The following is an 11,866-nucleotide window of genomic DNA, read 5'->3' on the forward strand; positions in this document are numbered from 1 at the left end:
CACAGATTGGGGGGGGGGGGGGGGGGGTATGAGAAACCATAGTACCAATAGATCATGGCACAAGCCCTTCAACCAATCACAAAGCTTTTGGGGGCAACAATCAGCCCTTGGTACAACACACCCTTGACTAGCCATGCCACAGAAAACAAACATGTAAATCCTGCAACAGCAGCACCATTTTTTAAACAAAAAGCACAGCTAATATAAACAAAAAAAAAACCCTGATCGTGTGATGCTCAAAAAAAACAAAATCTCATTAGATAGTTTTGACACCAACCAAGGGGCTTCTCTGTCTGAATACCACGCCACTTTAAAGTAGTTAATAATTCTGGCCTGGCCAGCTCACAACCACACATTCCTCATGAGACAAGCATATCTGCCGACCGCTAATAAAGTATCAGCACCTTGCTGAAAAGCAAATGTTCAGCTGTTTTCGTGGCAAAAACACCTGTAAAATATCAATCTTGACCCCATCACTGATGGCTTTTTTTCATCCTTCATATTCAACTGCACAACAGAGAGCTGGAACACTTGCATGTTTCAGATAATTGCAGCATCTTTGCATATAAAAGTACATATTAATAAATATTCCAGCAATATTGTTGTTTAACACATATAATTGCTTTAGGTATAGATATGCAAACTATTTTTATTAATAGTTAGACATGTCAAATATTTTTTAGTTTTTTATTTATTTATTTATTTATTTTGCATACACCAGAACACCTAGTGCTAAATTGTCTAAGTTTTACTGACGTCCAGAAACTAAAAAAAAAAATTAATAACTGTTGTTCAAACTTCTGAATGAGTTTCTGAATATATATATATATATATATATATATATATATATATATATATATATATATATATATATATATATATATATATATATATATATATATATTTTTTTTTTTTACAAGAAATACCTTTATTTCCCTATAAAATAAAATAAAGCCCTGAACCAAACTTCTACCACACACTCTACTTGAAATGGTACAGCAATGCACTATCATGGACCGACAAATATAATTTCTAACAAATCCTTTGTATCTTTTGCCCAAACCTTTTGTAACATGGCAATAAAATAATACAACAGCACAAAATGGATACAAAAAAAACCACACACTTCCTTATGTTATACCAATTGGTAATGATAGTTTAACTCAAACACATAATAGAAATAGAAATTATATATATATATATATATATATATATATATATATATATATATATATATATATATATATATATATATTATGTATAAATATATAAACATATTTGCACCTATTTTGTTCACCATTTACAATTTAAGCACAGGATTATAGTAAAAACAAAAAAACAAACAAACATGTATTTTTATTTTTTATGATCCTTTAAGTTCAAATTGTTTTAATGAACTGATCTGAATTTTAAACAAACACTAATTTCATTTTACACATTGTAGAACTAAAGAAATCCAGTGCTGAAAGTGTTAATCTGCATATGCTGGGTAATTAAGAGATGCATTAATGACTATGAATAGGGAATTATTCGGTGCACGGAAAAATCTTCTGTAAAAGGAACTGCACCTTTCCCTCCAAGTATTTATTAGTAATTGTTCTATAATTTTAGCTAATTCTGCCATTTCAAATCTTGCATTATCTGCTCAAATATTTCCAAGGGTACATCAAATTGTAATCTTCAAATGACATCCATCAACCCAGGCTGGAGATTTTGACAAACATTAAACACAGTAAGGAGGCAATTATGTATGCATGATTTAATCTGCAACTAATTAATATGCAAATGTATTCATATGTTAGTTACTAAATTAAAAATGCAAAGCAGCCCTTATGGTGATTCTCTGATTTTTGCACAAACAGAACCTTTGAAATTTGAGAAAAAATAAGTTTTTTAAAAGCTTTAGCTCTACTTTGCCAAGCCTGTTGCACACAAGCGGTATTTAATTATCCCCACAATTAATGGATAATTCAAAAGGTGCCTTCTGCAGTTTAAATTCTAGCATTTCCAAAATTAAGTCTGATTACAATGAAACCCAGGACCACAATAGTGTCCATAGTGTAGTCTTTATCAAAACCATAAATAGTAGATTTCTCTTTAAATGAGTTACCGATGATAATCAAGTTTGCAGTCATATTACTGGAATGAGATTAGCAAACCTTATTAAAATAATAAAACAAAAAGTTGAATATAAACACCATTTGTTATATGGGCCGTCATATCATTCTGCTGCTTTTCATTCTGTCGTTATCAAGTCCAGCTGAATACAACGGCCAATAACATATGCATAACATATGAAAGCTGGAATGTCCTACTGCATCAGCACCTACAGTACAGTATAAATAAAACAAAAAAAAAAACACAATCTTGCATTGTGAAATATTGAAATTTCATGTTCTTCTAGGTTGAAATAGAAGGGAGCTCCAACCTTCTTTTTTTCTTGAGCCCTGCCCTTTTAGTGGCACCCGCTTTATGTGTAGGATGCGTATTTAGAATCTGTGACTGTCACTGGTCTATAACGATACATTTATACAGAACAAGATCACACCTGATCGGATATACATTTGTTGTAGAACACATAAATGTAAATAAAATGAATGCATGTTCTTACTGTTTGTGTTTTGAGTGGAATATTAGACCTTATACTGAATAATGCTCTTTCCAAGGCCCTCTCACTAAAACCCCACCCTTCTATCCTGGAGAGAAAATGTTTGTATAACTAATTAAGGATTGGAATTGGTGCAGTTTTCATTCACTAAGGCCGGCACACAACAGGAGACACTGTTGCATGTCACATGTAACTATTTCTGATAATATGCTGTAATTTATTTTTGTGGAACATGTTATTTCTATAAAATATTTTAGTGGGTATGGTCTACTTAGGTGGTATGGTCTTTGTATTGGTGCTTGCACTACTGAGATGTACCTGTGCTGGTTCTGTGGACACAAAGTCAATAAACTAAGCTAAACTAAAGTATTTTATATAAATAAATACATTTAAGAAATAAATAAATAAACCAACATCTCTATTGCATTTTGATATAGGCAGCCTTGCACTAAAACATGGTACAGGTTAGTACAAACATTTAGCACTCCCCTCTGCAAATAGTATTAAACATACCAGTCTGATATAAACTAGCAGATTTAACTGATATCAGCAGATCATACACGCACCATGTTGTTCTCCATCTCTCTAATTCTACTTCTGCTGGTTTCTGTGTGTGTGTATAAACAACTTGCATACCCTTACTGATTAGGTTGACTGACAAACCTCACACTTTTCCAATCTATCTTGTTTTTGAGGAATGACCATGAAGCAGAAAAAGAAAAAAAAAAAAGTTGAGTTGAGTAATTATTATTATTTGTTTATAGCACACACCTTTATCCAAGTCGGCTTACAGAGACTAGGCTGCAGAGTCACTTACAACAACGTCTCACCTGAAAGAAAGGAGGTTAAGTGACTTGCTCAAGGTCACACAGTGAGTCAGGGAGTGAGCCGGGATTTGAACCGGGGCCCTCCTGGTTACAAGTCTGTTACTTTAACCACTGGACTACACAGCCTCCCTAATAATTTCTTTCTGTACAACTCTATGGTGGAAATTGTCTACAAAACTACAGGTTTGGGTAACATACTCTGGATTAACTACAACTGATAATACATAATGACAATTTCATAGAATACTGTATTTCTGTACAGTATTTTAAAATGTCTTAATTTTTTACAGTTTCATTTAGATTTAATGTGGGCAGTATATTACTTTGCTAAGAAAGCCTTAACTCACATAACTATAGCCAAATCCAACTACTGTAATCTTGGGAAAAGATTTCATTTAAAAAGTGCAATCTAGGTCTCATATAAAAGACTTATTTATAAAAATTAAAAAAAGCATGTCATATTTAGAATTTAGTGTATTTATTGTTAGTTTCTTGTCACATTGTATAGTATATATTTTTTGCTTTAACACATTTGTGGAACTATATATATATATATATATATATATATATATATATATATATATATATACACAAAAGGATGAAGTCTTTACTTAACTGAACTTGCAGGCTTGATTTTGCAACAGTTGCCTAACATTGTTTTTAAACAAAAATTAAAACAGCTTGTTCTTTTGTGCGAGATAAATTGCTCCATGAGGAAATCCAAACGCCATCACAGCACCTTTGCTGCATTCAGCACCCCTCCAACCCACCCCCACAATTTCCATGCTAAAGAATAAGATTTTGCCATATTCACAAAAAATTATTAATATTATGTTCAAACATAGACATTATTCCCCCCCAAACACACACACTTTAATAACATTTTGAGACCATCCCCTGAAGACTACAAAAGCTTATTAAATTTCAAAATGTCAGTTAGTAATCCAGTATTTTGCTTTTTCTAAAAATGGCCATTCAAAACTACTAAACAATACTCTTTATTACATGTTTTACTTAGATTTAGAGCTCTTTTTCTGTGGATTTATATCTCTGGCTAGTCAATACAGGAGAGGAGTCTTGTTAATAAAGGAGTACGGCTCTCAGACTACAGAATATGTACTCTTTACAATACTAAATCCACAGCATTATTAGTGTTAATGATATACATTTTTTTTTTTTTATCTATTTAACTTATTAAAAAGCAAATACCCAAGACAAAATAATATAAACTCAGGTTAACTGTTCTCTGAGCTCAATTAAAAAAAGAAAAATGTTGAGATCATTTAACAGCCAAGTCCACTTCCGTCTACAATTATTAAAATCTGTTTTAATATACCAAAGCGATTAGTGACATGTGAAGTGATTTAAATTGGGCACTCTGTTAAAATACAGCTGAAAGGCAGAGGGATAAATAATAACCATCTCTTTAACTCCACAAGGGGGCATTGGCTAACACAGCAGGGTCCATGGGAATTAGGCACAAGAGTTAACTTTCTATAGGATGCTTCAGCACTTTGCGCTGCTCTCTACACAGACAAAATGTGCATGCAATAGTGGAAACATTTCTCGTTTCTTCTGGTTACCAGTCAAGCTACCGGCTTGCCTTGATATCCTGTTATCTACAGCTATGGCCAAAAGTTTTGCATCACCCTATAGAATTTACTCACTTTGCTTCATAAAGTCGAATGAAACCTGCATTGCATACCGCTTTGTAGTTTTTCAAATAGCCAACGAAAAAAAAAAAGATTGTTAAAAGATAAAAAAAAAAAAAATGACATTTTAAAATCTAACATAAAATACTGTAATACTATTATGGCTTTCAGTATTATTTTGTGATATCATTTCATAGTTTTTTTTTTTATTAATGTCTCAATCCTAAAATTCTAGGTGATGCTAAACTTTTGGCCGTAGCTGTACATTGTGATCATAAATGTGTAAGTCTTAGGACTCCCATCCCTCTGGAAGTTAAACTGAAGCTTTATAATGTGGCTCATTGATCGTGTGTTTGCAATGTGTGTAAATATTATTTTTTTATTTTTTTACTGCATCTCTGGAGCAAAGCAACTGTGAGACAGGGAAGCCAGCTAGGCTAGCAAACAATAAAGTTTATGTTTCCTACTGGATGTTTAGGGAGCCAGGGACTGGCAGAGTGCTGGGACTCTGAGTCTCTGCATGTGTATGGCAAGGTTTATTTTCTGAAAATACAACTGCATGACATATGCTGACAACATTGTGGAAACCACAAGAGCACAGTTAAACGTCAATAAACAATTCTAGCCACATGAACTAGTGGTGTCTGTAATTTTAAAAAATGCATTAATGTGCAATGTATCAATAAAAAAAGGCTTTTAATTTCACAGTATGTGCATGGTATACACATTTTATCCACAAATAAATAAATGGATTAAAAGATCCTTGCCCAGCAAACAGACCACTTTATATACAACAGTATACTATGCTCTCATTGTGTGTACTGCAGTAGAAATCCACGAGGGCTTGGGGTTCTTAATTTTGTTTTTCAACAAAAAGTAGAATGCAACTGTAATTCAGTATTCATTCAGTGAATGCGGTTTCCAAAAACATACTTCTTACCAAGAGTCCCATGTGTAAAACAATAATAAAAACAAACAAACAAACATTTATGAACAAGAGCACAAGCTTTGATACTTGTTACCCAAAATGTTTGTGCGTTTAGTCTCTTATTAAAGCCGAATACTAGTAAATAAATATAAAATGACAGAAGTACCAGAATAACTCTGAAGGGGGCACAAGAGCTCAGAGTTTACAGCACATCAGATGAGTCTTGACAAGACGACAGTAAATCCCAACTGTGCCTCCTGGTAGACCCAGTTTAATTTAATTAACGCTGTCTACTTTAAATATAATCTGATTTAATTTAGCAATTACAGAAATAAATAATAAAAATAAATAATATATATATAAATAAATATAAAACACATAACACTTTGATTACCTAGATATGCATGTTTGACATGTCTGTTTTTGTTTTTCTGTGAGTTTTACATATCCGAATTCATGATGGCACCAACACTAATTAAACATATGAGAATAAAACATTTTCTTTAAGAAAAAAATAATAAATCACACACACACAGACACCCAATCAGTCCCACCATTAAAAAAAAAACACACACAGAATACCAGAAACATGACAACTTGATATACTGTATATATTGTGTATACCAACACACTGTCATTTCTGAGGTTTCAAATTATTCATCTGAATATTATTTAGTGCAGTGCCCACAGTATGATGTCCACAGTGCTGTGAATGTGTAATGGCATGATTTCTCCATCAAAAATGACAATGCCTTTATCTGTTTTTGCATTAAATGATGAAGAGAAAAAGCCAATGTACTTTAAAAATACATTTACCAGTGAAACTGCACTGCCTAATGGGAACTAATTTCCTTTTGATTACCACATTATTTCAAGGTTTCCCTGAAGTGACACGATAATTGTAGTTTAACTAAATTAACTTTGCAAACATTTTTGCCAACAATAGAATGGGAGCTAGGAAAATATTTAAAAAAGGGAAGGGGGGGGGGGGGGGCGGAATGCAGTAATAGTTGTTGGGTTTTTTTTCCACTTAAATTTCACTGCATTCTCAAGAAGGTTAGGGACTGTCACCATCTCACTAATCACATTTTCCAATCAACACCCCAATCCTTTATTTAAAAATAAATAAATAAATAAAAATGTACTATAGTTTAAGATGGCACTGCATATTTTATTTGTTTAACCAATAACAAATAAATTTAAAAAAAAAAACGCACTCAGGAGGAACATTTTTCAAATTCTACCTCTGAATTTCCATGACTTCATGGTAACGGATCTCAGATAATCAAACCCTTAGACTACTGGAAAGCCCATTCAAAATGCGTGGCTAACAATACTCCTACTGTTGACACTGTAGTAAGTCTTGACCCTCCCTTTTCTTTTCATAATAGAGAGGACTTACATCTCTGCAGAACAAAGCTTTTTATACTGAGCTCAACTCTATAGTTTGACATCACAATGAATCCATGAATCTACTCTGTATGATTATTCTTTATTTTACATCCAATTCAACAGATAAACGAGCTATAATGAAAAGATCTTCTATGAACACCTCCGTATTTGATATCAATAAAAAAATAACCTTTTAGCAGAAAACATGCATTACAGCCTTCAACAAAGCAAAGAATGCAAAATAAAAGAAGAATGAGAATTTAAGTGCTCCCTTTGTCTCAGCAGTCTATTAGATTCACTTAAATGAGTTAAATAAACTCAGTGTTAAATAAGCAATGCTCCCTAAATAAATGACACACACAATGTCGTATTCAGTTCTTCCACTGATTACCAAGTATGTTTTAAATCATCAACAGTTCTTTTTGAAAAATAGCTGATGTACTGAAAAAAAAAGTTAGACATTTTTCTTGTGTTGGTATGCTGTTTGTTGTGTAATTGGCACTAAATAATGTGAAACCCTTGCAATAACACCAATGTATCAACCACAAATACATTTTAAAAAGGTTTTATTTAGTACTGTATATATATTTTTTGAAAATAGTGAATATTTCTGGAATACCATTTGTAGACATGTGATCATGAGATAGGTGAACATTTATATTTTGTATACCATATGCACCTCAGGAAATACATTTTCAAATTTTGAATAATAAAAAATGTTAAAATATAAAAATGATTTATTTTATCTATTTTGTCTATAGTCGATGATATTAGATACTATACATAGTCTTTACTGAAGCAATGAACATAGCTGGTTGAACTGCTGGTGCACTGTTGATCTGTTTTACACACTGTTAGTCCTAATTAGCAGTGTGGAGTAGTGGTTAGGGCTCTGGACTCTTGACCGGAGGGTTGTGGGTTCAATCCCAGGTGGGGGACACTGCTGTTGTACCCTTGAGCAAGGTACTTTACCTAGATTGCTCCATTAAAAACCCAACTGTATAAATGGTTAATTGTATGTAAAAAAAAATTGTGATATCTGTATAATGTGAAATAATGTATAATGTGATATCTTGTAACAATTGTAAGTCGCCCTGGATAAGGGCGTCTGCTAAGAAATAAATAATAATAATAATAAATAATTGTGCTTAAAATATACTAAAAGAATTACAAAAAAAATACACAAGAAAAGCAACAAAAAAAACAAACACTGAAACGAAAACTAAATAAATAAATGTTTTAAAAGACCATTTTATAACAAGCATGGTCTCATTTTATAAGCCTTTACATGCAATTGAAATACAAAAATAACATTGGTATTATTATTATTATTATTATTATTATTATTATTATTATTATTATTATTAATAATAATAATAATAATAATAATAATAATAATAATAATAATAAGGACATAGCATACTGAAATACAAGCATGCCATGTACCTTTATACTACCTCATTTGTTGTTCTTTTATGACACATCAATTTAAAGCACATCATTAGTAACAAAACTCCCAAATCATTTTCAAGTAAACCAAGTTACACTTTTAAATGTAAACTTTGTATTTCTTGCCACTTGTAAACAAATCAGTGTCTGCATTGCACAGCAACACAAATCTACAAACTTCTCTATAGAATAATTGAAAAGAATTCAAGCTAATCCTAAACACTTGAAATGCGTGTTCTGAACAAAATTAGATGTACTGTACATAGGGTTATGTTGATAAAATGTTCCTATTATAATTCTTGATTTCTGGTTAGCCCTCACCAGTAAACTAGATTAATATTCAAACTACATCTCATGCCTGACTTCTAACGTCTGGTAAATGTGAATGTTCTGTAGTCAAAGCCGACCCAAACCATACAAAGACCACTTGTGAACTGAGACCATTTAAACTGGTATGAACTCACTATCATAAATATTGGATTGCAGTTATCCCATATTATTGGCTGCTACAGTTAGTAATAGGAAAAAAAATAAACAAACCATCCCTTTATATGACCATTTTACTGGAACCCAGACAGGAGTATCTGAAATCGAAGAGCTTTCATCTAGTTACGAATGAAATGAAAAATGGGACCTGCTTTCACAGATGAAGGTCAGCAGAGCCTAATTTTTTATTTGTATTTTTATTTTCATCCAGCAAGGTAAAAATGGCATTACACAGGAGTCATTTACTAAAAAGTGCTGATAACCCTGATAAAAACAGCAGACAGCTTTTTTTTCCTCCCACCCGTTTGTTCTTATCAGACTCTGCGGCTAACGCCACAGAGGACAATAGGCAAGCTACTCAGTCAACGCAGCTTCGAGTAAGACTTGCTCAAAACACAGCCTTTAAAATGTAAAGGTTGCAGACTTCAAATTTAACTTATTTTATTCCCATGACTGTGGTCATAGCAAACAAAAACATGTATGGACCAATTCCAATCAAAGGAAAGTGTAATCTACAATAATTCTTCAGTAAGTTATATTTATTTATTAACCGAATTGTTTTACTTGAATTTGATTTTAATTTTTGTACACACTGACAGTGGTAACCACGTCAAGTTACAATTGTCATGGCTTCAGTCATTCACTATCTAAATAAACAAATAAGCACAATGTACACATTTATTAAATTGCACTTTAAAACTTACTGAGGATGGTAACCCTGGAGGAACTTTCCGGACTTTCTTTGTCTGAACTTCTGTAAAGTGGAAAAAAGGTAATTAAGTAGAATGATCTATTACGACAAATGTTTATTCTACTCTTGCGAGAAACCGCCAGACTAAACTTCTCCAAAACAATATAAATGAGCAAAATGGCAGAAAATGATGCTTAAATAAAGAGTGGGCTAGTCTCCTAAACTAAAACTATAGTTGAGTTGTTAAAGCCGTGAGACAATACCAACCAATTTATAACACAATAAGAGAGTGCAGTGTAAATCTCTTTCTTGACAGCAGAGGACTGTCTCTCTTTCTCTTGTGTGGATGTGTAAGAAAAGTTTTTTTTTTTTTTTTTTTTTGGATGTACACAAAAGGACATTTCAGACAAAAGCCCTTCAGCTGCATAGAAAGAAAAGATATAGATATAGAAGTGTATATATTTTATATAAAGAAATCACTGCTTTAATGAAATGGCTTGAGAAAGCAGACCTGGAAATCCCTCCGGTCTGTGAAATGAATGTCTATTTTTCTTTTTAAGCCATTCATAGGCATGATGATGAATACATTCCATCATTTTATTCATTTGGAAAGCAGAAACTGGTCGTACAAATATTTAAAATAACCCCATGAAATATTATAGGTACTTATTACTATGAACTACTTTGTAGTAATGTATAAATCATTTCAAAGCTAAAACCACACCAGTCAAAACACAATGCAGATGTGGGTATTCATTCTACTTGCCAAAAAGTAGCTTCCACAAAATTATATTTTAAAATCAGTGGGTTCAAGCTTAAATATTTTGTTTTATCCCAGTTTCAACTGTATCGACTGTATTAACCAGAGGACATGATGAGACACAGGTAAATAGTGTTCTGTGCCTTGCCTGCCAAGGTGGAAAGCATTTCTATCAATTGAGTATTCTCTCTCTACTACCAGCATGGTTCTGGTTTATAAAGGAAGAAGGACTTCAACTAATAAGCCATTTGCGTGGCTGTGCTTATTTGTAAACCTTCCAAAAACGTATTGAATACACAAGGAGTTCAACATTAAGGTTATTTTGTAAACCAAAAAGATGCTCAAAAGGACTTCTTTACCCTTTACAATGACCCCCGATGATGTCACAAACGGATGAACAGTGATGGTTACTCTGATGAGGTGACTAACAGGTTAATATAATGGAGTGACTAAAAGGATCTTAAGCCCATGGCTTTAGGAGAGAAGCTCACCCATGGAGTCGCTGTGCAATGGTCGTCTTCTGGGATTAATGCTGGAGTACTGATAATACTGTGACCCTGGCTTTGTAGGTGAAAGTGCCCCAGGACTACCCATACCCATCTCACCTCCCAGGTGACTCGGCTGAAATGGGAAAGAACACACCAGGTCAATTAAAAAGGGTTAAAATAACGGGGGGGGGAAATAATTATAAAACAAACGTTGCTATAAAATGAATCAAAGACACCTCTACTTGTTCCTACTGACAAACAATGAAGTGGATTTAAAAATATTATTGATAATATAGTACAAAAAATATATATATTAAACTTTATTAAAAAAAGATTTAGATATAGATTTTAAAAAAATCAAATATGCAGTGCAAATATTTATTCTACAATGTAGTGCTGTACAATTTTATTTTTTATTTTATTTTATTAAAAACAAAACCAGATACTGAAGGAGTATGCTATTCTATATTCAAGTTCAATTCAGAGGGCACAGCAAAGTTAATTAAACTACTTATTCAAAAAAAGACAAATAGTATATAGGTTTATTGCTCAATACAAGCCTAAAAAAAGTTCAGCACCTGTACA

The 11,866-nt window shown here is 32.6% G+C and overlaps 1 protein-coding gene across 14 annotated transcripts in view; it reads right to left on the reverse strand.

The window, feature by feature from the left end:
* Positions 1–11,866, reverse strand: part of LOC117972799 (transcription factor 4-like) — a 175,617-nt gene that overhangs the window by 65,284 nt on the left and 98,467 nt on the right. For 10 of the 14 annotated variants that reach the window (XM_059024479.1, XM_059024459.1, XM_059024482.1 and 7 more), the window contains 2 exons: positions 11,285–11,414; positions 10,047–10,096 (listed from right to left, as the gene is read on the reverse strand). The exons of 3 other annotated variants lie outside the window; for them this stretch is intronic. In XM_059024479.1, the coding sequence (XP_058880462.1) occupies positions 10,047–10,096; positions 11,285–11,414 (180 nt within the window). The remainder of the gene's footprint in view (positions 1–10,046; positions 10,097–11,284; positions 11,415–11,866) is intronic. One more of the 14 variants, XM_059024457.1, reaches the window with a different exon arrangement.

Source organism: Acipenser ruthenus, chromosome 1 (assembly GCF_902713425.1).
Source record: "Acipenser ruthenus chromosome 1, fAciRut3.2 maternal haplotype, whole genome shotgun sequence".
NCBI lineage: Eukaryota > Metazoa > Chordata > Actinopteri > Acipenseriformes > Acipenseridae > Acipenser > Acipenser ruthenus.